Source organism: Ursus maritimus, unplaced genomic scaffold (genome assembly GCF_017311325.1).
Source record: "Ursus maritimus isolate PB19 unplaced genomic scaffold, ASM1731132v1 scaffold_11, whole genome shotgun sequence".
Taxonomy (NCBI): domain Eukaryota; kingdom Metazoa; phylum Chordata; class Mammalia; order Carnivora; family Ursidae; genus Ursus; species Ursus maritimus.
The window spans coordinates 5,235,238-5,262,294 of NW_024423453.1; the positions used below are offsets into that span (position 1 = coordinate 5,235,238).

The window sequence follows — 27,057 nt, forward strand, 5'->3', positions numbered from 1 at the left end:
AAAACAAAAGGGCTCTGACTGTTCTACAAACCTCAGAAGCCTAGAAGGGAACTTCTCCTTCTCACTTCTTCATGGCAGCTGTAGAATGTAGAAGGGGTTAAAGACCACAATAAAGTCCTGAAGGCAGTGGATGGAGATGGAAGGGAAATAACTTGAGGTCTGTGGCGCGCACTGGGGGCGCACTGGGGGCGCACTGGAGGCACACTGGGGGCAGTTACAGCCCTCAGGAAAGGAGCACTGCAGCCCAGTTCTTGCGGGAGTTTATAGATCCACAGAGGCGGAGGAGTAAGAGAAATCCATAAGCAAAAGAACTTTGTGAAAAACTTAGAAACTGGCTTCCTTTCTTCTCAGTGTGAACTTCCTTTCAGATCTACATCTTGTTGAAAAGAACTTAGACTGTAACTGCTTTTCAAATGTATATTATACTTTCGTTTACATGTTTGTACACCAGCTTCCCTCCCAGCGCATCCTAGAGTAACTTTTGGAGAAATGGCTGGGGTCTAGGGGAGGGATCTTAGGTTGAAGTCAGGTATAAAAATGAACATAAGGAAGACTCTTGGTGTGATGAGCACTGGGTGTTGTACGTAGGTGACAAATCACTAAATTCTGTTCCTGAACCCAATATTACACTCTATGTTAAGTAACTAGAATTTAAATAAAAACTTGAAACAACAACAAAATAAACCCATAAACTAAAGTGTCAGAAACTAAGGTGAGGCATGCACCTGGATTCTGGTAGATGGCTACTTTTCCCTGTATGAAGATTTTTAAAGAAACAGTAAAGTCATATTACAAAAGAAAAAAGACCAAAAAATAATGAATTTTGAGCTTACTGTCCAGTAATTTATCATTCCAGAATTTGTTTCTGTGGGAGGGACGAATCACCTGAGACAGGAAGAAAGGCCCATCCCAAATGCCTCCTTGGGACTTTCAGCGCCCAGGCCACCAGCCACGGGCCGAGGTTGGGTTCCCTGGACTCCGAGAGCCTGGAGGAGGAAGTGTGGTGACCGCCTTATGTGTCTTCTGTGTCTTTCCTCAGAAAAACTGAGTATGGAGCATGCTGCGGAAATGGACAGTGTGAAATCCTTGGTTCACAGACTGTTCACAGCTTTGCACTTAGAAGAGTTTCAGAAAAAAAGAGAGCACCACTTACTGGAGAGAATTGACCACCTGAAGGGACAGCTGCAGCCTCTCGAACAGGTTAGGAAGCTTCACCGTTGAGTGTGGTTGACAATAACACTGTTGACTGAGCTCTTGCTGAGTGCACGTCTTGCGAACGTTCTACAGAGGCTCGACTTCTCCCTCAGGCCTCACAGTGAGCCTGTATGTTTGGCACCGTTACCTTGTCATCCTTCAGGTTTCTGAGGACAACGGCTTGAGTTTTTCAGTGTAGACCCTACTGTACTACTTAATTTTTTTTCCCCCACAAGCTGGGATTAGTCCAAAAACAGGTGGGTGTCTTCTCAGTATCTTTGTATCTAAAGGAAGTTTCTGGAAATAAAACAAACTCTTAATAGTATCCTCTAAGGATACTTAGGAGACGGCAGAGTGAGGGACTTTTAAATTTTATTTGTTGGATTGTGTACCCATGTTTTTATTTTTACTTTTTAAAGTGTTGGTGATGTATTTACTCGTATTAAGAGTTGAAAATCTGGAAAGGTGCCAATGGAGAGTTTTCCTCCTACTACCATATCCTGACACGCATGGATCGTGTTAGATTTTCTTCATCTGTGTACACACAAGTACACATACATTTCCTTCCCTTTTTCAGAAAAGGGCAGACACTGTTACATACTAATCTCACTTTTTTTTTTTTTTTAACAAACTGTATCCTGGAAGGATCTCCACATTGTGCATAGTTTGCTCACTACTTCTGCACAATAGCTTGGTAGTCATATGCCTAAGTGTCTTTTACTCTTGAGAATCTGTGGGGAACCGTGTGTGGGCGAGGATACCTCCAAAAGTGCGATTGCTGGGGCGAAGAAAATAGGCATATAATTTCAGGTTTCCGAGGACAGCGTCTTGAGTGTTTCATTGTAGACCCTTCTATACTATTTAATTCCCCCCCCATAAGCAGGTGTTACCTTTATAATTTAAAAAAATGACTCATTTAATGAACTGATTTGGAAATAAGTGAACACTCAGGACTGTGTGTTTTCATAGCTTGTCCCTAAATCGGACCTCATTAAAATAATGCAGACAGGTGTAATTTTACTTTTGTTCCTTCGTTTCTTTCCCCGTCAGTCGGTACACTGTAAACTGAACCAGGCTGTTTTTGCCCTCCAGGTAAAAGCTGGCATCGAAGCTCGCTCAGAAGCCAAGACCAGCGGACTTCTGTGGGCCGGGTTGGCGCTGCTGTCCGTTCAGGGCGGGGCGCTGGCCTGGCTCACTTGGTGGGTGTATTCCTGGGACATTATGGAGCCAGTGACATACTTCATCACGTTTGCAAATTCCATGGTCTTCTTTGCATACTTTATTGTCACTCGGCAGGTGAGTAGTTTGTTAGGAAAATGCTAAGTTAGAACATGTTTTGCAAATAATTCCTTATCCAGCTGAAGTAATGAGCAATAAAGTCTTTTTTATTTACGGAATTGCTCTCTGGGTTTTTCTAAGCTGATGAATTTTGTTGTTTTTCACAAGGCTATAGATTTATATACACAGAAAACCTATAACCTCAATAGAGAAATAGCACAGTGCATGAATTTCTCCATGGAGATAAACACATCAAATTTTGTTCTGTGTCTTTATAAATAAAATTGAATATGTGTTGCAAAAACACCCAGTAACTTTAGCTTTATTGCACGATTATTTTGCCAAAACAGTTTTCTTTTTCTCCTTTCTGTCCCAATATGTGTGATTTCTCTTCCCAGCCTGCTTGCTTTCGAGAGCAGCAGCTGATCTCGAGCAAGATGACACGTTTTACTTGTGTTGCCTTATGCTCGTGCTGCTGGCCGCTGCAAACATTTTACTCCTCTGCCGTCTTCTGCTGCAGTGCTGCGAAGGCAAGTGTCTGCCTTGCACAGACATTATGTTCATTTAAAACGTGTTCTTTTTTTTTTCTTCTTTTTTTCCTTTTAGGATTATACTTACTCAGCTGTTAAGAGTAGGCAGTTTCTTCACTTCTTCCATAAGAAATCCAAGAGACAGCATTTCGATGTGGTGCGGTATAACAAGTTGAAAGAAGACCTTGCTAAGGTACGACCTCTAATAACTGGTCCTGCTGGGGTCTTTGGGAGCCGAGCATAGTACTGGCGAAATCCCCAAGTTAAATCTTGGTCCTCGATAGACTTCAGTGTACTGTGCTTTGCTCAGTGACACAGTTGACCTATGTGATGCTAATGTCATATCATACAGTTTTGGTTTTGACTGTATTCTACATGGGGATATCTTTTTTTATTATTATAATAATGTTTTTTTATTATATTATGTTAGTCACCATACAGTACATCCCCGGTTTCCGATGTAAAGTTCGATGATTCATTAGTTGCGTATAACAGCCAGTGCACCATGCAATACGTGCCCTCCTTACTACCCATCACCGGTCTATCCCATTCCCTCACGCCCTCCCCTTTGAGGCCCTCAGTTTGTTTCTCAGAGTCCATAGTCTCTCAGCTTCATGCCCCCTTCTGATTACCCCCTCCTTTCTTTATCCCTTTCTTCTCCTACCGATCTTCCTAGTTCTCATGTGACTGGAGGAGATAATGCTCAGTGAAATAAGTCAAGCAGAGAAAGACATGGGGATATCTTTTAATGTGTGTGGGGAAAATGTCTGTAAGTGACTTGGGATAGTAAAATAATAGTTTTCAGTAACAGTCTTATTTCTGTTCACTGTGTGTTTTTAAAGAAAACAGTCCAAGGTCAAGCTCAACTTTTTTTTTTTTTTTTTAAAGGGCCAGGGCAGAGGGAAAGGGGGAGAGAGAATCTTGAGCAGGCTCCATGCCCAGCGTGGAATTGGACGTAGGGCTTGATCTCACAACCCTGAGATCATGACCTGAGCAGAAATCAAGGGTTGGAAGCTCGATCAACTGAGCCACCCAGGCATCTTTCAAGCTCAACTTTTAAGAACATAGAAGAAAGTAGACTTTTAGGAAGGTGAACACGGATAAAACATTTTAAGCTTTTTAAAGGCATTTATAAGTTTCTTCTCCTTAAAAGTGAAAGAATCAATGTGGTATTCCTCCTTTCATCTTTTCCATCTTTCCGGTGAGAGAACAGAGGTGCTTAGTTACTTGGCCAGGTATGACACTGTTAGAAAGTGGGGGCATCGGGGCATGAACCCCAGCAGTCTGAGCCTGGAGCCTGTGCTCTGAAGGTCTTCCGCACAGCCTCTGTCTTCAGCTTTTGCTCCAGCCTCCCAGTGGACCCATTGGCTCTGTTTTGATGGTAGCTTCTCAACACACTGACTAGATTTTTAATTTTTCTTACTAATTTTAGAAGAAAAAAGTTTTGGTAAAGATCTCCTCCATTGCTTAATGCATGCTCCTTTAATAGCCAATATTCATAATATCTCTTGGTACCAGTACCTTCTAAACTGCCCATCCCTCAAATTAAAAAAAAAAAACAGTTATTAGTAGAACTAAATTTGTAATCCAAGAATTGGGGATGATAAAACTTTTAACAATTTTTTAAATTCTATAAAATCACTACTTAGGAGAAGTATTATGATTTTATTTTTAATTAGTAGGTACTCTTACATTTGAATGATCTACTCCAAGAAGGCTAAGGGGTGCATGTTCTTCCAACTAGTTCATAGCCCTGGGCATTTCAGATTTAAAGTAGCCCCTGTGGGGGCGCCTGCGGGGCTCAGTCGGTTAAAGCATCTGCCTTCGGCTCAGATTATGATCCCAGGCTCCTGGGACCCAGCACTGAATCAGGCTCCCTGCTCAGCAGGAAGCCTGCTTCTCCCTTTCCCTTTACTGCCCCCTGCTTGTGTTCTCTCTCTGGCTCGCTCTGTCTCAAATAAATAAAATCTTAAAAAAAAAAAAAAGAATAGCACCTGTGAAGTATTTTTTTAAGGTAATAACATTGAGGAAGAAGGAAGACTGATAGGTCACAGAGTGTTTTTCTTTTCCCATAAGAGCTAGAGAAACCATTATAAAGGGGACAGCGAACACAGCAAGAACTTGAAAGATATATTAGAACTTAATATATATTAGAACTTAATATATTAGAACTTAAACTCTTCTTTTGAGAAAGGATCCCTATTTATCGAAATACTGTAGACATTTGCCATTAGTAGTTTAAATATGTTTATTAACCTAACGATACATTAAATGTATAGAATTCCTCTTGTGCAGTAACACTGTTTCTCCTTCTCTCTGATCGTGTACTTTTATCTTTTTCCCATTGACAGGCTACGGAGTCCCTGAAACAGGTGCGCCACTCTCTCTCTTTGAGAATGCAAGGGGAGGAACTCAGTGAAAAGAATTAATCTTACATTTTTAAATGTCATTGAATTTTTCCAGTATGTGTTGATTCTGCGACTGAGGAACCGGAACTTTTTGAGTCCCATAGTTCCTTTGAATTTGATTGTTTCAGTCTCTTTTGTTAATTAAAAAAAAAAAAAAAAACCTTGCAAAAACACAGGTATTCTTTGTAGTTCTCACTTGAGGTTCTGGTTTGTGGATTCACACGACTTGTGCAGGAATCATGCCCGCAGGAGCTTGGACTCGTCCATCAAAGTCAGAGCAGCTGCGGCTGCGGTCTGGCCTTTGAGCTAAGAGTCCTCGTCCCCGACGTTGTGGTTATTCCCCTGCAAAGGGGGGTGGTCACCCTGCATGACATCCACTCTTGCTCTTAGACTTCCTTTAGAGTTGCCTTGTCATTTATTTTTAAATACATGATAGTTAGAAGACCTTTATCATGAAACATAGCTAAAATTATTATAAAATGTCATTTGAAATGTTTCATCTTAACTAATACTGAGATAGAGACTGTTTATATGATGGCAAGTACTGATGTCGGCACTTTACCTGTGTATTATTTGTAATCCTGTAATCCTATGAAAGTAGCTATTTTTATTTTATTTTATTTTTTAAAGATTTTATTTAGTTGACAGAATGACAGCCAGTGAGAGAGGGAACACAGCAGGGGGAGTGGGAGAGGAAGAAGCAGGCTCCCAGCGGAGGAGCCTGATGTGGGGCTCGATCCCAGAAAGCCGGGATCACGCCCTGAGCCGAAGGCAGATGCATAACGACTGAGCCACCCAGGCGCCCCAAGAGAGTAGCTATTTTTAATCCCAGTTTAATAACAAGGAAACAGGCACGGAGAGGCTAGCTGGGCCGAGTGCACAGAGCCAGATTTCAGCACCTACTCAGAGTAGAGGATGAATCTTTGTGCATTTACAACTAACGGTGTTCAGTCCATTGTCCAGGATTTCATGGCCTGTGGCCCAGAAAGGGTAATGATGATCCCCTGATACTAGGGATTTGCTATTAAGAAGAAAAAACCCCCAAAGCCCCCAATGTTCTCAGAGTTTATCTTTCGATCAAATCCGAGTCAAACATCCTACACCTAACTAGAGCAGCACACAGTGACCTCTTGCTGTTGGTGTCCTCGTCTCTGACACGTGGATTGAATCACTACTATATTGGTGTTAAGAATTTGCACTAATATGTTTTTATAATGAATATCCCCAGGTTAAGCGTTATGATGAAGCCTTAGGACATGTTCTGCCTTTGAACTCTGTTCCCAGGGAGAGACAAGACCATCAGTACGATCAAAGTTAAGAGAAGCCACTTGGGAAAGGTGGGCCTTGCTTTTGGGTGGAATCTGGAAAGAGGGGGAAGCATTTCAGGCAGGGATATGGGGGAGTGGGGTGGGGGAGTCCTGAAATGGGTCTTGGTTCAGTATTGGTGGAGTATTTCTTGTGTAAAGGAGTAGATTTCTTGAAACAAGTTTGGACGGGGAGGATGGGGTCAGATCATGGAATCGGGATTCTGGATTTAACATGGAAAACAGCAGAGTGGGTCCAGTGGGGGATAGAAAGTGTGTGGGCTTTCGGGTCAGGCAGCTTCTGCCACTTACTAGCTGGAGATATTAGGCAACTAACCTGGCCTCTCCTTATTAAAATAATTAGAAAATACCATTGACCTTATTGAGAGTGAAGGGAGATGAAATCCTTTGAACACTGCCTCATCTAAGCTACTCTATAAATGTCACCCCTGAATTGAAGTTTCAGGAGATCAGGGCTTGTTGTTGGCTTTGTTCGCTGAGGGATCCGTCCCCAGTACCAAGAATGATGCCGGGGGGGTGCCTGGGTGGCACAGTGGTTAAGCGTCTGCCTTCGGCTCAGGGCGTGATCCCGGCGTTACGGGATCGAGCCCCACATCAGGCTCCTCTGCTGGGAGCCTGCTTCTTCCTCTCCCACTCCCCCTGCTTGTGTTCCCTCTCTCGCTGGCTGTCTCTATCTCTGTCGAATAAATAAATAAAATCTTAAAAAAAAAAAAAAAAAAAAGAATGATGCCGGGCTCATGCCAGATACCCGGGAAAGAGAGGTGAAAGGCCTGTGGCATTTTCAGGTGTAGTGCTGGGCAGAGTCTAGACTGGGAGAGTAGCAAGGATGGCTTCTGAATTCTTGCAAGTGGTGTACAGGCAATCTGGGAAGATGGGTGGACTGGAGCAGGCGTCGGCAGGCGTCAGCCAACTACTACACATGCCTTCTTTTGTAAATGCGGCGTTCCTGGCAGTCAGCTGTGTTGGTTTATGTATTGACTTTGGCTGTTTCTGCGCTACAAGCAGCAGAGCTGACCGGATACAGCAGAGGCAATGTGGCCACAAAGCCTCACATATTTACTCGCTGGCTTTTTACAGAAAAATTTTGATGACCCCCTGCACGGGAATATGGAAGATAATTATCAAAGAATACATCTATGTTTTTAGGGCTTCAGAAAGTTCGTTGTCTGAAAAGTGAATTCTTAGAGAAGATAGTTTCCTTTGATTTGTATCATCCTAGTTGACAAAGTAAAACAGAGTTTAATTCTTCAGATAAGGGACTGTGTGTGGGTCACATTGTACTTTACAACGGGGGAGACTCATTTCTGAGTGCCAAGGGGACAACTCAGTGGTAAGAGGCAGGACACTCCAGCCTTTTTAATATTTAAACTGTAGTTTCTCTAAAGGGGACATATGTTCTGTCCCATTTATGTTTATATTATAACTTTCTAGATCAGTTACCTAGGAATATAAACAAAGTGTGGTCTTTCTACTCAATTCCAGGTTGGAAGTCCAAACAGACTGGACCCACAATTAAAGGACTCCAAACATTACATGTTGATTTTATTACAAAAATGTTGTCTTGTTTAGAGACGACTGTTAAAATTCAGTCGTATCCCTACAACTTCCATAGCTCAGGTTTGATGGCATTTTGGTGCCCAGACAGTGGGTGCGGGAACCACCGGTACCCCTGCGTCTGAGGAAGACGGCGCTACTCAGATGAACGGTCCAACTGATCACAGTCAAGGGAAAAAGTGGTTGTGTTGGTTTTGCTTTCAGAGCTTTTCGATACCATTGGCTGCTTTCCCTCAGGTAACCAGAGTTGTGTCATCTTTGCCTAGAGCGCCAGGCAGTGTCCCTGAGGTGAACAGCCGTGTAGCCGTTAGCCCTGGGAAGCGGAGCCACAGCGCCGGCAGTGTCTGCGGTGGGCCCTGGCCTGACCGGCCGAGGCACACCCGTCCCCGCTCACCGGAGCAGCGAGTTGAGACGGCAGATGCAAACGATGGCTTTTTGTTTTTTAAAGATCTTATTTATTTGAGAGAGCGCGAGGGGGGAGGGGAAGGGCACAGCAGACTCCCCGCTGAGCAAGGAGCCCAGTGCAGGGGCTGGATCTCAGGGCTCTGGGATCGTGACCTGAGCCCAAGGCAGAGGTTTAACCCACTGAGCCGCCCAGACGCCCCAAATGATTGATTTTGAACTAGCAACTTGAGCGTTTAGTCCTCAGAGCCCAAACATTACCCGTCTTCAGCCGCTGGTCGGCTGCTAACAAAGTCACTCCAGTTTTACAGATCACGTTAGTAGGCATGGAATCTTGAAAGGAACATGTTGTTCCCTTAACACGAAGGCCCGTGAGGGGGACCGATGACTGGAGCGGGTTTAGCGACCTGACCCGGAAGGGCGACAGATTCCCATTCGCGAGTGTTCAGCCTACACTAAGAACTAAGTGTGGTTTGTATTTCTTCCTCCCAATGCCATATAGCAGTTCTTGAAGGCGATGTTTTAAATGTTAGGTTTATTTTTTACAGAAGTGTCGCTGGCCTACAATACTAGTGTTCGGATAGTTCCAGGCGTACAGCACGGTGAGTCAGAATTTTAATACATCATGCCGTGTTCACCACGGTAAATCTAGCTGCTGTCTGTCACCACACAATACATATTATCACATTTTATTAACTATATTCCCTGTGCTGTACATTTTGTTCCCATGTCTTATTTTATAACTGGAAGCTTGTACCTTTTAATGCCCTTCCACTATTTTGCCCATCCCCCCACCCCTCCGCTCTGGCAACAAGCAGATGGTCTCTGGATCTGTGAGCTTGGTTTTTTGTTTTTGATTTCACGTATAAATGAGATCATACAGTGTTTGTTTTTCTCTCTCTTATTTCACCTAGCATAATATCCTCTAGGTCCATCCTTGTTACAGATGGCAACGTTGCATTCCTTCAGGTCCATCCTTGTTACAGATGGCAACGTTGCATTCGTTCTTCTGGCTAATATTCCATTGTATATGTTATACAGGCACACCTCAGAGATATTGTGGATTCAGTTCCAAACCATCGCAGTGAAGCAAATATTGCATAAAATGCAAGTCAAATGAATTTTTTGGTTTCCCAGTATATTATGTTTACACTGTAGTCTATTAAGAGTGCAGTGGCATTATGTCTAAAAAAGCAATGTATAGTGGACCCTCAACTCGGGGATTAGGGATGCCACCCCCTGTGCAGTTGAGAATCTGTGTAACTTTTGACTCTCTTTATTTATTTATTTGAGAGAGAGAAAGAAAGCATGTGTGCATGAGCAGAGACAGAGGGAGAAGCAGACTTCCTGCTGAGCAGGGAGCCAGACGTGGGGCTTGATCCCAGGACCCTGATCACAACCTGAGCTAAAGGCAGATGCTTAACCCACTGAGCCACCCAGGCGTCCCCACCTCCCCCCAAACTTAATAGCCTACTTTTGACCAGAGCCTTAGCGGTAACATAAGTGGTCAATTAACACATATTTTGTATGTTATATGTATTACATACTGTATTCTTCCAATAAAGTAAGCTAGAGAAAACATTAAGAAAATCATAAGGAAAATACATTTATGGGCGCCTGGGTGGCTCAGCTGGTTAAGCGTCTGCCTTTGGCTCAGGTCATGATCCTGGGGTCCTGGGATGGAGCCCCACATCGGGCTCCCTGCTCATCAGGGAGACTGCTTCTCCCTCCACCCTTCACCCTGCTTGTGCTTGCTCTCTCTCTCAAATAAGTAAAATCTTAAAAAAAAATATATATATATATATTTATAGTATTTATCAAAATCATCTGCATATTAGTGGACCTGTGCAGTTCAAACCCATGGTTGTTCAAGGATAAACTATACTGACTTCAGTAAAAAATGCTTCATGGATAAGTAAAATGCTAACCATCATCTGAGCTTTTGGTGAGTTTTTATCCTTTTGTTTGTGGAGGGATTGGCCTCGATGTTGATGGCTGCTGACTGATTAGGGTGCTGGTTGGTGAAGGTCAGGGTGGCTGTGGCCATTTCTTTAAGACAATGACATTTGCTGCATCGATTGACTCTTCCTTCCACAAATGATTTCTCTATCATCTGATGCTGCTTGATAGCATTTTACTCACAGTAGAACTTACTTCAAAATTAGGAGTTGGTTCTCTCAAACCGTGCTGCTGCTTTATCAACTAGGTTTATGTAATATTCTAAATGCTTTGTTGGCATTTCAGCCGTCTTCACAGATCTTCCCCAGGAGTAGATTCCATCTCCAGACACCACTTGCTTTGTTCATCCCTAAAGAGCAGCTCATCTGTTCAAGTTTTGTCATGAGATCGCAGCAGTTCCGTCCTGTGTTCAGCCAGGACGGACTCCAGTTCTTTTGCTCTTTCTACCCTCTTTATAGTTACTTTCCCCCCGAAACCTTGAACCCCTCAAAGTCATCCATATGGGTGGGAATCAATTTCTCCCAAACTCCTATTTTAATATTTTGACCTCTTCCTGTGAACCACACGTTCTTAATGGCATCTAGAATGATGAATCCTTTCCAGAAGGTTTGCCCAGATCCATCAGAGGAATCACTGTCTATGGCAGGTACAGCCTTACAAAATGTATTTAATTATTAAGACTTGAAAGGTGAAATGACTCCTTGATCCACGGGCCACAGAATGAATGTTGTGTTAGGAGGATTGAAAACCTTAATCTCACTGTACATCTCCATCAGAGCTTTGGGTGACCAGGTTCATTGTCAATGGCAGTCCTATTTTAAAGAATTCTTTGGGGTGGGGGCAGTAGGTCTTAAAAATGGGCTTAAAATATTCAGTAAACCATGTTGTAAACAGATGTGCTATCATCCAGGCTTTGTTTTTCCATTTAGCACAGGAAGAGTAGATTTAGCATAATTCTGAAGGGCCCTAGGATTTTCCGTGTGGTGAGCGAGCACTGGTCTCAAAATCACCAGCTGAGTTAGCCCCTAACCAGACAGTCAGCCTGTCCTTTGAAGCTTCGAAGTCAGACGCTGACTTTTCCTGTCTAGCTCTGGAAGTCCTAGAAGGCATCTTCTTCCAAGAGGGCTGTTTCATCTACACTGAAAATCTGTGAGTAGCCACCTTCATTAATGATCTTAGCTGGATCTTCTGGAGAACAGGCAGCTTCTCCATCAAGCTGCCTCACCTCGCACTTTGATGTTATGGAGACGGCTTCTGTCCTTAAACCTCAGGAACCAACCAGCCTCTGCTGGCTTCTGCCTTCTCTTTGGCAGCTTCCTCACTTCTCAGGCTTCACAGAATTGCAGAGAGCTAGGGTCTTGCTCTGGATTCAGCTTTAACTGGCTTGAGGAAATGTTGTGGTTTAATCTTCTATCCAAATTACTCGAACTTCTGCATATCAGCAAGAAGGCTGTTCCAGTCCACCACTCCTGTATTTACTGGAGTAGTTTTAATTTCCTTCAAGAACTTTGTCTTTGCACTCACGGCTTGGCTGTGTGGCACGAGAGGCATCGTTTTTGGCTCATCTTGGCTTTTAACACGCCTTCCTCACCAAGCTTCTTTCTGCCCTTTGAGTTAAAGTGAGAAACCCGTGACTCTTCCTTTCACTTGAACACTTAGGCCTATTAGTAATCCTACAGTGGCCTCTAATTTCAGAATTGTGTCTCAGGAAAGCCGAGGAGGGCAGAGAATGGCCAGTCGGTGGAGCAATGAGAACACACACATTTATTAAGTTTGCTGTCATATATAGGTATCTTTGTGGCACCCCAGAACCATTATAATAGTAACCTCAAAGATCACAGATCACCGTAACAAATATAAGAATGAGAAAGTTTGACCTGTGAGAATTACCAAAATATGAGAGACACGAAAACAGCAAATACTGTTGGGAAAATGGTGCCAATAGACTTGCCCAGTGGAGTTGCCAGACCTTCAGTTTGTTCAAACAAAACTGCACAGCACGAAAAGATGAGATATGCCTGTACACCACACCTTTATCCATTCATCTCTGGATGGACGCTGAGGTTGCTTCCATAGCTTAGCAATTATAAATAATGCTGCAGTGATCATATTTCTTTGAATTAGTGGTTTTGTGTTGATAATTCTAGCAGTGGAACTCCTGGAGCACGTATTAGTATTTTTCATTTTTTGAGGGACCTCCATGCTATTTTTCATAGTGGCTGCACCAGTTGCCATTCCCCCCGGCAGGGCTCAAGGGTTGCGTTTCCTCCACATCCTCACCAATGCTTATTATTTCTTGTCTTTTTGATAGTAGGCATGCTGACCGGGGTGAGGTGATAGCTTGTTGTGGTTTTGATTTGCCTTTCCCTGATTAGGGATGTTGAGCACCTTTTCATTTGTCTGTTGACCATCTGGATGTCTTCTTTGGAAGAATGTCTATTCAGGTCCTCTGTCTGTTTTTTATGCAGATTGGGTTTTTTCCTTTGTTTCTTTGGTATTGGGTTGAATGAGTTCTTTATATAATTTCAATATTAACCCTTTATCAGATACATGATTTGTAAATATCTTCTCCCATTCAGTAGGTTGTCTTTTTGTTTTGTTGGTTTCCTTTGTTGTGTAAAAGCTTTTAGTCTGATATAGTCCTATTTGTTTTTGCTTTTGTTGCCCTTGAGGGCAGGTACTCAGACAGGTGTACAAGAGCTTACTGCCTATATTTTCTTCTAGTTTTATGGTTTCAGTTCTCATATTCAAGTCTTCAAAACACTTTATTTTTATATATGGTGTAAGAAGTGGTCCAGTTTCCTTCTTTTCCATGTAGCTGTCTAGTTTTCCCAGCACCATTTATTGAAGAGATTTTTTTTTTAAAGGTTTTATTTATTTGATAGAGTGGGAGGGAGAGAGAGGGAGAGAGGATCTGAAGCAGACTCTGCGCTGAGCACAGAGCCCGATGCAGGGCTTGATCCTGCAACCCTGAGCTCATGACCTGAGCCAAAACCAAGAGTCAGACACTTAACCCTCTGAGCCACCCAGGCGCCCCTTTAAGAGACTGTGTTTTCCCCCATTGTATGTTCTTGCCATCTTTGTCAAAGGTTATTTGACTATGGGCTGCCTATTTTGTTTCATTAATCTGTTTTTGTGATGATACCATGCTTCGTATTATAGTTTGGAATCAGGAGGCATGATACATCCAGCTTTGTTCTTCTCAAGATGGCTTTGGCTATTTGGTGTCTTGTGTGGTTCCATACAAATTTTAGGATTCTTCGTTCTACGTCTGTGAAAAATGGCATTGGTATTTATATAGGGATAATACTGAATCTGTTGATTGTTTAGGCAGTATGGACCATTTTAACAATACCAGTTTCCCCAATCCATGATCATGGTATATCTTTCCATAAAGACTTTTTTTTTAATGTGAGAGTTGAAGTCCTATATAAAAAGTGATAATCCAGGGGCACCTGGGTGGCTCAGTCGGTTAAGCATCTGCTTTTGGCTCAGGTCATGACCTCAGGGTCCTGGGATCCAGCCCCACCTCAGGCTCCCTGCTCAGCAGGGAGTCTGCTTTTCCCTCTCCACCCCCACTTGTGATTTCTAATAAAATTTTTTAAAAAGTGGAAATTCATATGCAGATGAATTTGACCAAGTAAAACAAGTCTACTCTGAATTACACAAATGAATAAGAATGTGAATTTTATTAAGGGAAAACAATTCTTGGGTTTCAAAAACCTTTAAAAACATTATAAAACTTTTATAAGAAACTTCACAAAATACAAGTTAAATCAGCCAGATATTTTGAGTAACCTTGTGATTTACTATAAAAATCAAGTATAACAAATGCTTGTGGATTTTTATAGTAATTCCCTGAGGATTTCATTTCACATATATCAAGCCCTTTCACCATGCTAATATCTATATGAACTATTTTTTAAAGTTCTCATTAAACCTTTAAGACATGTTAAATTGCTGTATCATAAATTTCAACCTAGTGATACTGATATAAAAAATCTGTTTTGAACACAGATACATAAAACAAAATAGTTCCTATCATTTAGATTTTGGGAAAAAATGCAGCTTTTTAGTTAGCATTGAGGCAAAGCAGGGAACCTGCTTCTTTCCAATTGCACTTGGGTCTTTGCAAAAGTCCACTCGGCGCTGAGAAACTTTCCTGTTCACCAGGGTGAGGAGTTCTGTGAACTCTAAGGAGGAGCCGAATTTTCCCAGCATCTCACACAAATCTTGAATGTACCATGAGCCATTCACAGTTTCCCGATGAGAATAATAACCTGAAAAGGAGGGAAAAGGGCACTGAGGGGTTTTTTTGGCTTTCAGTTAGAGTTTATAATGCACCATCACAGAAATGTAATTTCTCAAAAACTGCTTGAATTCTTAAGATGCGACCCTGAAGGTTTCAAAAGTGCTCTCAGTTGACTAGTCTCATATGGGAAAAGGGATTAATTTATATAGTTTTATAAAAATGGGATTAGTTCTATGTCGTTTCCTCCATTTCCTAAAAATTCCCAAGACCCTGGTAGCCAGGCAGTGATTCTGACTGGAGATTGGAAAGAAAAACACTGCTGCACGCGCAAGGAGCAACGGTCATCAAGGTATTTTCAACAGAGCTTTCCACGAACCGTATCATGACGCTATCACCATCAACTGCTAACAGCAGCTAATATTCAATATAACTGTAAGCTAACATGGCTCCCAGGAATGGTTCCTCTACCAGTTACTCTGCACTTCGGAGAGCACCCTGTGCCACGTGATCCACGAAACCCGAGACCGCAGGCTCCATCACCGCGTGCACCACAAACACCGGCGCCAGCCCGGGACCCGTGCGGAAGCCGCGCCCGCGAGGCCAGCCGTGCCGCCCGCGCACCCACCTTCCGCAACGGAGTAGCACATGAGGAAGTCGGCGCCGGCCGGCAGCGTGTGCACCGACGCCGCGTCCACCTGGGTGACGTTGGCCTCCGGCTGCCCCGCCCCGTGATCCACGGCGTCCAGCGGCAGCACCGGCACGTCGTGCTGGTCCCCCCGACACGCCTGCGAGACGAGGAGCAGAACCACTTTCTCACCTCCTGCCGGCGCTCCGGGCTCGCGGCGAACGCGGAATCTCGCGCACGGTCGCGTCCGCAGCCCCGCAAGCCACCCCGTGCGGTCGGCCGAGTTCCGGAGCAAATGGAGCTGACCGCTGTTCCTGCTTAGCTCGGCTTCTCGTTCGTGTTTTCAAAGACCCGGCCGCCTCCACCGCGCACCGCACTGCGCTGACAGGCAGGCTACGAGTTGAAAGCCTCTGGCTGCAGGGTCCAAGGCGCGACCTCACGGCGGCCCCAGGACGCAGCCCTTCTTTGAAAAGCTGCGGCCTCTGCCTGGTGTTTCTATGGAATCAGGGAGTAGGTGACCAGCGTGGGTTGTGCTTGCTGCTGCCATCAGGTGTCAAAAGGACACCACCTGACCCGAGAAAGACCTCTCTTACTGGGCCCTTTTCTTTTTGCTCCTACTTTACAGAGTGAAGTCTCAAATTCTTATCCACTAATCCTGACTCACATGAAGGCTGACATTAATTTCTACTATTAAATGACTATTATGGGCTGAATTCTGTTACTATCTCCCATTTATATGTAGAAGTCCTAACCCTCAGTATCTCAGATGTGACAGTACTTGGAGATAAGATATAAAGAGGTCTACTATGATGTTAATCTGTAACTGGTGTCAGATCAGGACACAGACCTGCACAGAGGAAGGACGAAGAAGGCACAAGACAGAGCATGTCCGAGCCAAGGAGAACGGATACCTTGATCTTAGACTTCTAACCTCCAGAACTCTAAGAAAATGATTTTCTATTGTTTAAGGCACCCAGGCTGTGTACTTTGTTCTGATGGACCTAATACACTTAATACAATGACCTAAAAAGATTTGGTAGTGGTATTTTAAATGCATCCCTCATTCTGAAAATGGCTAAAGAGTTATAAGCTATTGGTTGTGCAAAAAGGTGGTTTTATTAAAGCACAGGGACAGGACCTGTGGGCAGAAAGAGCTGCCAAGAGTTAGCTTTGAAAGAAAAAAGTCGTGAGGGATTTCAGTAAACAAGATTTCTAACATTCCATTTTTACAGGGAGATTTTAATCTATTTCATATTATCAGGCTTCTTTTCAGAACTTACTTTCCACCGTCTTCCTATCTAACCTAGAATCCAATGCTCTCACCTGCCAGCTCAGTCGCAGTCGGCTGGAGAGCTGGCCTTAACGGAGGGCTTGCGTGTGCTGGGCGCTGTTCGAAGCGTGTTCATTTGTTTGTTAGGTCGTTTATCCTCACAGCCCCCCCATGAGGCAGTGCTGTTTTATCTCCTTTCACAGATGAAGACTCGGAGGCACAGAGAAATAACCTGGCCAAACATTTTCCTCCTTTGTGGCTATCCCCGCGTAGTAGCTCGCCAATTATTTCTAATTCTGTTGTCCCTGACAGTGCTGGTCACTCCCTTTTTCATGAAGCAACCACGTCATTATTTCCCCCTTTCCCCCTATTCGCTGGGTCATCTCCCTCAGCACACTGCTGGCCCTCGGTTCTGTTTTGCACTCCCCTTTCAAGTTATACTTGGTATGCGTAAACTCATCCACTCCCGTGGCTGCCATCACCACTAATCTCATTACCCCCAAATGTATTTCTCCAGCCCGGCTGCCCGTCTTAAGTTCTAGAGCTGCAACGCCACCTGTATGTGATGGATACTCCTCAGCAGTTGTCCCAACAAGAAATCATGGCTCCTCCTTAATTTCTTAGCCCCCTGCTCCCTCCCCTCAAGGCTTCAAGGCAGGGGGGATGGGGCCATGCCCCCGTGCTGTTTGTGGAAATACAGAACTGCAGCACCAGAACATTGTTCCAATGCCTTACTGATGGCCAAATGCATCATTCAGGCCCAAACGTATTTTTATCCCTAATACCAGTTTGGCTGAGGGGAAAAGGTGACGAGGTGAAGTAAGCTAGGACCAGAACTCCGCCTGCATTCTGCCCGCTGGCCTCCCCGCACACTCCCTTCCAGCAGAGACCCTTCCTCTGGCAGCTCCACCTGACACCGGGCCAGGCCAGAGTTATTTTTGGTTATTTTAAGTCCTTTCAAATGTCAATCTATTAATAAACTGATAATCATCTTTATTTATTCCTTGTTGAGAAGGAATTACTACTAATAGGAATGACTATTAATTGCAGCTCTGATTAGCTAGGAAGCCAAAAGCGCCTTTCCAATTATTGGAGAGTTACTTTCAAAACTGGCTTCAGTTCTTTATAATCATGTGTGCAATACCATGGACTTTACAATTAAGATCGTAACATAATCAGTCTTACCTGAATGATAAATATCTTGGGTTTTCCAACTAGGCTCTGACATTTGTCTCCTTTGAACAAGCCAGTCAGTGTCTGAATTTCAATTTTGGCATCGTACGCGTAAATGTGATTGCCTTCGCCGTGACTCAGGAAAACACATAAAAAGCAATCCGCGTCTGTGTGGCTAGAGATTGACGCTATAAAGGCCGCAAGAAGTTCACAGAGAAATGAAGAGGAGATGTTGATTATGTACATAGAAAAATTCAGTTTACTAATACGAGAATAAAATTATCTCTGATGGAGGAGGAAAATTTATTATAATAACTGTAAAATGTAATGAGACAACCTAGTCTTCAAACAGTAATTTATACTGTATCTGATTTTTAAAAACCTACTAAAAGCTCAAAGAGTTTAAACACATTTATTAGCTTTTCTACAACAATGAATGATGACATGGAAAACAAAATGGGATGACTGTGGCAATCAAAGTGCCTCTGAGCGGAGAGCTGGGAGCGGCCTGGAAAGGCCCCCGACTACTCTGACAACTGCCGTGTGCCATGCGCCTCCGCTGGGCGTGCGGGCGTCGCCCTACGTCTGCAGCACTGAGAGCAAGCCGAAAACGTGCTCAGCAGCCCCAAATAAGACGATTAACAGGTTAGAGAAGTCTGGTTCCTCAAAAAATTAAAAATAGAGCTACCATACGATCCAGCAATTCCACTTCTAGGTATTTACTGATGAAAATGAAAACACCAATTTGGAAAGACACCTGCATCCCCCAAGTTCACAGAAGCACAACGGCCAAGATATGCCAGCAACCTAAGTGTCCATCAGTGAAGGAAGGAAATGGGGTACAGATACACAGATGTATGGATGTGTGGATGTACACATACACGACACGGTAGTATCCAGCTACAGAAAAGGGAATCTTGGCCTTCGCAACAACACGGATGGATCTTAAGGGCAGCATGCTGAATGAAATAAATCCAAGAACGACAAATACCATCTGATCTCACTTATATGAGGAATCTAAAAAAACAAATGTACAGACGAGAACGGATTGGTGGTTGCTGGTAGGTGGGGTAAAGTGGCTCAGAAGATACGGGCTTCCAATTATAAAACAAGCCATGGGGATGTAACGTACCGCACAGCGCCTGTCCTAGCACTATATTGTATATTTGAACGTGGGTAAGTAAATCTTTAAAATGCTCATCGCAACTTTTTTGTAATTTTGTAAGGTGATGGTAAGCAGACACTGGTGAACATTTTACAATGTATACAAATATTGAATCGTACAACTGAAACTGGTATGTTATATATCAATTACACCTCAATTTTTTAAAAGTTCTGCAGTTTAAATAAATATAACTGTCCATTGCAAATGACGTGAAAATCTATTGCACACAGTGATTACGATAAACATAAGTTAGATTATCCACTGCACGGTGATGTTGAAATTTAGAGACAATATATGTAAATCGACAATTTAATTATTTTTTTAAATAAATCCACAGTATTTTGAAGCCAGTAAAAAACTTGGAGTCAGTTAAAATATGACTGCTCAGCATTTCTAGCATTTTAGACTTTCAACTGCCAAATGAGAAGGTCATTTCATTCATTTCTAGAATAACCGAGTGTAATGAGTGGTATATGGTAACTATAAACTTTGGGGGCACAATACTTTGCAAGACTCTCTTGATCTGGTGGGTAACATACGAGCAAAGGCACAACGGAACCTCCTAAATTATCTGGGGAGACTTTTTTACAACACAATTATTTGGATGCCTTTATCGACAGGATACTCCATCCCCCCAGAAGGTAAATAGGAAAGCTACTTACCCTCATGAATTCTGAGCAGTAGTTCTTCTGCTTTAAGATCATTAAAGCATTTCACTTCAAATCCTAGTTCTAAAAACCTGGTGATAAACCGGAGATGAGCTTAGGAGCTATTCCAAGTGGTCACATACTCTACTTACTAGGGGTACATACGTCTGTACAGGTTTATATGACCTACAGACTGGCCTTTAGGGGGAAAGAAAAAGTGAGATGTGACAATGATGGTTTTCTTTGACCATCCACAGTGGGGACTTACTCATAACTGATTCGAGGTAGAATGTTGCCATCTGCTATGCAAATACGGATGTAACCATGCAGAGCCTGTTCGCATTTAATAGAACAGGGTTAGGAAGAAAATTCTGGCACGTTCACAAGGGACCCTGTGCCCAAGTGAGGCACAGCCCCAGATACTCCTGCTCTGTTATTTCCTCAGGACGGACAAGTTCTGGCGAAGTATCACTTAAATGTCCCGTTATCTTGCCATGTACGTAACACTAGTACCTGCGCGTGAGATTGTCTCTGTCGGCGCCGGTGCCCCGCCTTTCCGGCAGCATTAAATGCCAGAAAAACCGCTCGTGATTGAAGATTAAAGCAGTTCCTCTCCTCCTGTGGTCCATTTTGTACTTTTCTGCCGGATCAAACATTTCACTGTTAATGAAAAGTTTAAACAACAATCACTTTAAGTCATATTAAATAATGAGCTCCTCCATGCCCAAGATCAGTGTGGAGGCTAGACAGAGGTCCGCTGTTTGCGGCTTCTCTGCCAGGCTGACATGCTTCTGGCATGCCCTGGAAAGCCCCACAGCCGTACTGGTAAGGAAAACCCTGAAATATTTCTGTACTGACTGGTAAACAGCAGCCATCCTGAGCACCCTGACCCCCCAGTCCTTCCAGGGGCATCTTTGCTCCAGGAACCAGGGACAGCAGCCTGCCCAGGCCCCAGCTCTGCTCCAGGGCCCACGCCACACCAGTTACTAGATATTTTGAACATCACTGTAGGTCCTTTCAGTGGGTCATGCCACAACTCGCAGGTCAACCAGCCCCCTGTCCCAATGCTAACACTCGCCGTTCTCCGCTCTACTTGCTCCCAGGTGCCGTTCTTGCTTCTTGTAGACTGATAGTGATCAGCAAAGGAGGAGGCCTTCATTAGGAAAGAGCACATTTTTACCTCTTATGGAAGGCGTCTGTTTCTGTCACATTTTGTTCCTCACCTATTTAAAAAAAAAAAAAAGGTTGGATTTTGTTAATTTACTTTTTGACTTGTAAAACACAGCAGGATCCCACACTCTAAACCCTTTGAGTTTTGCTTGGTTTAAAAGTCATAGTATATGAAAAGAAGGGGGAAAAGGAAGGGAAACCACTTAATAATAAATGAACTATAAATTAACAGCTCAATTCTTTCTCACCCTGAACTCTTATTTGCAAAATAGGAAAAGAGTATTACCAAGAGACATGGAGAAAATACTATGCAAATGCATTCACTCCAAAATATACCTACAGTAACATGGTTCTGTGATTATGGACCAGCGCAAATGAAATACGGAATTAAAGGAATTAAAAAACACTGGAAAACTGAAACTGTGTGGATAATACTGGATTACCCTATGACCTGTAAGAGGTAGAAGTTTGGAGAAGAGAAGGGAAGGGCCAAGGGCTAAGGCTTAAATTTTGGATCTCCCAAATGGCACATTTGCACTTACGACCCATCCCATCCATGATGGGGACCCTCTGTTCTGGACCCGTGATCGGACTTCCCCACCCTCTGGGCCACCCTTCACTGGACCCCTCTACTCCTTAGAATGGTGCTGTGCAGCAGAACTTTCTCCGTGGATGAACTCCTTCTGCACCTGTGCTGTCCTAGATGCTAGCCACGGGCCACAGGTGGCTGGTAAGCACTTGAAATGGGGCTCGTGCTGCTAAGGAACTCCATTTTTAATTCAATTTCAGTAACCACATGTGGCCAATGGCTTCTCTACTGGACAGCACAGTCTAGCATTTTCCACAGGAAAGGCCCAGACACCCATGACTCTGTCTTTACCTGATAAACCTAACAGCCCAGAAGGGAGGGAAAGAAGGAATAAACAAATATTAACAGTATAGCAAGGTGCTCTCCCTTGAGGTCAGCGAAGGAAGCAAGACAGACCCTCCCACCCGTCACCTTGTAACCAGGAGGCTCCCGTTCCCTTCTCTCCCCAACACCTGACTGTCCCAGCCTCAAGTCCCCTCACTGACAGCAATCTGCCCTGGGAGGGGGAGGCTGGAATTCAACTCCGGGCCCTTCACCATCACTTTCAGGCTATTCCTCCTGGAATCTGCCCAGCATCCACACCGAGCCAGGACCCCACAAAGGCCCTCTGCTGTCCAGTAGACCCTAAATCAGTTTTTCTCAACCTCTGCATCAATTCCTGGCCTGGGTGAGAAAATCCTGGATCCTAACCCAGATTTACAGAGCCAGAATCCCAGGGGAGGGGGAGCCTGCATTTTTAACAAGGCGGTTTTTACACCAAAGTTTAGGAGTCAAGAGCAGCCTCCCAGGGTCGTCTTCCTGCCCCACGCACCGCTCTCCCTGTGTACCTCCTAAAGCCGGCCTGCTCCGTGGCCCCCGCACCCCCCACCTCCACAGCCTGCTCTATGGGCGATCCGCGGTCACCCACACGCTGCCCTACCAAGGTTACCTGCACCCCATACGCTGTTCTGCTGAAATACCGTTCACACATTGATCGACCTGGGACACAACCTACACACCCTACACGACGAAGAGTATGTTCTACTCCCCCCACTCCACGAACTCCTCTACCCAGAAGCCCTGCAACTCCGGACCCTGCTCTAGGGAGGATGCTTCCCTCTCGACACTCTCTCCTACCGGGGATACTTCCTAATCCGCAAGCCGCTCACCTGACGCTACATCCTACTCTTCCTACCCCACGAACCGCTCGACGCAGAAACGTCTACACTACACACTGCTCTGCAGGGGACAGCACCCCGCTCGAGTATCCAGGACACTGCTGCACATTCTGCTCTCCCTGGGACACTTCTACCCCAGACCCTGCCCTACGGGAAACACCTCCTAACCAAGCTCTACCCAAGCGCGGTTTGCTTCGCGCGCCGGCCTGCGGGATACGGGGTACTTCCCACCCGCCACTGCTGCGCCGACACGGCCACACCCGCTCGCCGCACCGGCGCTCCCGGGAGCCTTCCCACTGCGCTCACCGCTCTAGCAAATCCCCTTTCTCCGCTGCAGGCTTCGGCGGCGTCCTTCCGGCCCCACGCGCCCCCGTCGGGCGCTCCACACACGGCTCCGCTGGGGAGTACGTCCCACTCAGCCTCCCCCCTACTCGGGGGTAGCGCCCTGGGAACACACTGCGCTACCGGGGTACTCTGTGCTCCACGCACAGCTCCCCCAGACAGCCTGCTCCCCGTGTCGCTCTACGCGGCATCTTCCCCGCGAGACAGTGCAGCACTCGGGACACGCCGACAGACGCACGTCCACTAGGACACTCTACCCGACCTTGCTTCCCCCGGCACACACCGTTCTTCTGGGGAGACCTCCTCCCCCACACAGTTCTACCCAGGAAACCTCTTCCTCCCCACACTGCTCTTCCCGAATACTTCCTACCGCACACCCCACCTACTCCCCGCACGCAGAGGGACTGTCTCTCCATTTTCAAAAGTGGTCCAGGATCCATCTCCTTTTAATCACCTTGCCTCTTTTATCTTTAAACCAGTTATATGATAAAGAACTAGAACATCTTGGGGCGCCTGGGTGGCTCAGTCGTTAAGCGTCTGCCTTTGGCTCAGGGCGTGATCCCGGCGTTCTGGGATCGAGCCCCACATCAGGCTCCTCCGCTATGAGCCTGCTTCTTCCTCTCCCACTCCCCCTGCTTGTGTTCCCTCTCTCGCTGGCTGTCTCTCTGTTAAATAAATAAAATCTTTGGAAAAAAAAAAAAGAACTAGAACATCTCAAACTAAACACATTCAATCCCCGTGTTAAGGACAACCCCCCCTTTCATCCCCCCCATTCCCGCCCAGTTAGGAAAGCACTTCTCTCCAACATGGCGCACAAGGTCGCAGACCCGGGCGCTCACCTCTTCCGGCGTCTGCTCCACATCCCCTAGCGAGCCGATGGCAGCTTGAAGGGTAGCGGGTGGAAGCTGGGCCAAACGGCCGGTCACCAAACTAACTCAAGTCATCGAGGGTGAAAGCACTGGGAGACAGGCACTCGACTGGGTCTTTAAAATTCATTTTTTATATAAATGAGAAATGTCCTTAAGTTTCTCTCAGGCTAATATAGGACACAGATATGTGTATAAATAACATCTATGTAAAAGAAAAATCCTCATTTTATAGTCTAAGGAAGGAATGCACCGTGCCTCCTGGCTAGGGGTAATTTCCGCTGTAGATGTGGACGGTCTCGAACACTGCCCTCAGCTTAGACGTGACCTACAGATTTAGGAAACAGCTAGTTTCAGGTAGCTCCAGATAACCTAAAATAACATTCAGTTCCAAAGTTAACAGGGCAATCTCTGAGGGATTTTTAAAAAGGGTTTGTTGTTATTGTTAATACCATGGATGCAGAAAGAAACTGGGCTCTGAGAACTTCAGCTCTGACCCTCGCCAGCTCAAAGCCCGCTCTCATACTCGTGTGCACCCTGCATCCCGCAGTAGCAGTCAATGGCCAGGTCCCGCTGCCATTCTATTCTAGCAGTTTGTTCCATCAGAACAGAAAGTGACGGACACAGCCGTTAGAACTCAAGTTCCAAAACTTTTACTGGAGTTGATAAATTTTACCCAGGTTCCACAAAAAATACTGCACCATGCCTCTGCTGTGGTCACTCAGCAGACAAAGTTGCAGGAAGGGCACACTTTCACAAGTGTCATCATTACACTGCAGGAATACAAATGAACTGCCTAAAAGGGTAAATGGCTCTGTCGTCATGGAAAAAATAAACTTCAATGGAGATATCCTATATAACACATTTGTAAATTCCTGCAATCTATTTATCAAAAATGGGTCCATCATTAAACTTGACTCTTCTACACTTCCCCTTGCCTCTGATTTAGGCAATTTTCCTTTTACCATGATGCACCTATCACCTCTTTGCTCCTTAAACCATTTAATTTTAACAAAACTAATCCCTCCTTTTTTTCTCACCTTAATTTGATAATGCTTAAAGATAATCCTGCCAGCGAGCATTTGCTGATGGCCTGACACTTTAGACTTTCTCGCCCTCAGCTGCACAGCCCAGGAGGCAGATAGGGAGAGTACGCCAGGCTTGTCCAAGGACACAGCAGCCGAGTGGGGACTGAAAGCCAGGTCTGCCCAGAAACTCCAAAGTCTGTGCACTCTGGTCACCACCAGGCTAAACCCCTCCTACCAAAGAGGCCAGCTACCTTCCTAAACTAAGTGTTCATTTCTCCAACCTTCTCCATTATCTACGGTCATCGTCTTCATTCATTGCATTACCTGTGAAAATCTACCCAGATTTCTTATCAAGAATCTGTTTAATAATCCTATACAGAGTAAGCTGTGTCAGGCCTAGAACACACTGAGAAGGGGGTGGGGTGGAGAAAAAGGAAGGACGCAGGTAGGAAAAGGAAAGCAAGGGGATAAAAAGAATGGAGGGGGAAGTGCCCCCACTAGTGTTCCGCATCCTGGAGCCCTGCCCCTGCTGCCCACACCTCACAACTGAATCCAAAATGGGAGTGGCCACCGGACCCTGCCCCGTCCCTCCAGGGCAAGGCCACTCCCTGAACCGCCAAGGTGACTTCCTACAACCTGCCCCAGGGGCAAGCCTGGTTTCCTGCAGCAAGGAATAAAAAGCTCTGAAATAAGGTATTCTGCATCAACCGCTTGTTTCGACCTTTTCCTTCTTTTCCTTTCCTTTTCCTTCCTTCCTTCTTTTTTTTTTTTTTTACTATGGCCAGGCTCGAAGTTTCTAAAGCTATCAGTGATATAATTAGTGACAAGAAAGTTCTAAAGTACACGTTTAGCCGTGGATTATTCTGTAGGGAAAGATGGGGCTTAACTCAAATCCACAAACAGCGTGGATGTGGGAGAGACCCTGGGGCTGCCCAGCCTGCCAAGGCCTGGTTTTTGTCCCCAAGTCAAGAAGGGGCATAACCAGGCGCTCCTGTCGGACGCTCCTGCGGGCTGGTTATGCTTCCATTATTACGCATGCAACCACTTCTTTTTACTTTTCACTCAGGAGTAGAAAACGAGATCCAACTTCCCAAAGTCAACTTTCCAAAAGAACAAGCGCGAGGGGGCGCCAGCACCGGCCCGGCCAGCCTTCCAAGGTTTAAATGGCCCGACATCTACAAGGGACAACCCACCGCCGGGGGACAAAGGCGGCCCGGGCACGCCCCAGCGCCCCAGACCGCTCCCCGGGGCCGCACCGAGCGGCGGCGAAGTTCTAGACCAAAAATCTAATAAGCTGCCCCCCACCGGACTTGAGCGCTTCCCTCCAAGACCGCAACTCTTTGGGGCCGTCCAGCAGAGAGCCTGCGTCCCGGCCCCCGCCCGCGCCCGCCGCGCCGCCCTCGGGAAGCGGTCTGGCGCCCCCCGCGCGCTCTGCCCCGGCCCCACGGTCCCTCCGGCCTACCTGCACGGCGAGCCCCGCGGAGCCCCGTCCCGCAGCTCATCGCGTCCCCTCGCGCAGCGCCGACGCCCAGGCGGCCTCCCCTTCCTGCAGCCAGAGGCCCGCAAGCCCCCGCCCCTTCCTCCGCCCCCGCCCGCCCGCCAACCGCTCCCGGGAGTGGCTGGGAGCCGCGTCTCGGTTCGGGGCCTCAGGTCCGCCGAGTTCAGGCTCCTGCCCCTCACTGCGGAGCTCACGGGGACCCGAGCGCCCGGGGAGGGCCGAGGGACGTGGTCTCGTCCGCCTGGAGACGCGCCCGGCCCTCGGGAAATGCCTGTTGCCACCCCGAGGGCACTCGGCGGGCCGGGGATCGGGAAGCGGCGGGCGGCTTCAGAGCACCTGTGGGGAGCCGAGGCTCGCAGTCCCCGCCCCCAGGGCTTACTCTTCCCGACCGCCTCCAAGGTGGAGGGTGTCGTGTTTTCCTGTTTCCCGGGCAGTCCTTCCCCAGTGACAGTTACTTCATTGGACCTGTAATGATTCTTTTAAATACTCTTTGGGGCACTCGGGACAAGGTAAAACTGGAGGCAACCCTAGGATTATGTCTGGCTTTCATAAGTAAAGTTAATTCGGGGAGCAATCATGCAGAAATTCGGAGCCCGAACTTTGGAGTCTATAGATGAAGACTGGT

The 27,057-nt window shown here is 45.8% G+C and overlaps 2 protein-coding genes across 19 annotated transcripts in view; one reads left to right on the top strand and one right to left on the bottom strand.

Moving 5' to 3' along the window:
• Positions 1–21,568, top strand: part of MCUB (mitochondrial calcium uniporter dominant negative subunit beta) — a 105,288-nt gene extending 83,720 nt beyond the window's left edge. The window contains exons 5-11 of one of the 12 annotated variants that reach the window (XR_005833859.1): positions 1,040–1,200; positions 2,287–2,490; positions 3,079–3,195; positions 5,354–5,374; positions 6,639–6,747; positions 9,240–9,293; positions 16,153–16,557. Coding sequence is in view for 11 of the 12 variants with exons in the window: in XM_040626226.1 (XP_040482160.1) it covers positions 1,040–1,200; positions 2,287–2,490; positions 3,079–3,195; positions 5,354–5,374; positions 21,225–21,416 (695 nt within the window). In the remaining variant the exon portion in view is untranslated. The other 11 variants (XM_040626228.1, XM_040626233.1, XM_040626226.1 and 8 more) reach the window with 11 other exon arrangements.
• Positions 14,321–27,057, bottom strand: part of CASP6 (caspase 6) — a 14,443-nt gene continuing 1,706 nt past the window's right edge. The window contains exons 1-7 of one of the 7 annotated variants that reach the window (XM_040626237.1): positions 26,397–26,513; positions 20,963–21,005; positions 20,296–20,442; positions 19,798–19,874; positions 17,983–18,158; positions 15,528–15,687; positions 14,321–14,930 (exon numbers count right to left, since the gene is read on the bottom strand). In XM_040626237.1, coding sequence (XP_040482171.1) covers positions 14,692–14,930; positions 15,528–15,687; positions 17,983–18,158; positions 19,798–19,874; positions 20,296–20,442; positions 20,963–21,005; positions 26,397–26,436 — 882 coding nt within the window. In that variant the 5' untranslated portion in view covers positions 26,437–26,513 and the 3' untranslated portion in view covers positions 14,321–14,691. Of the gene's footprint in view, positions 14,931–15,527; positions 15,688–17,982; positions 18,159–19,797; positions 19,875–20,295; positions 20,443–20,860; positions 21,219–26,396; positions 26,514–27,057 lie in introns of those variants that run through there. The other 6 variants (XM_040626239.1, XM_040626242.1, XM_040626240.1 and 3 more) reach the window with 6 other exon arrangements.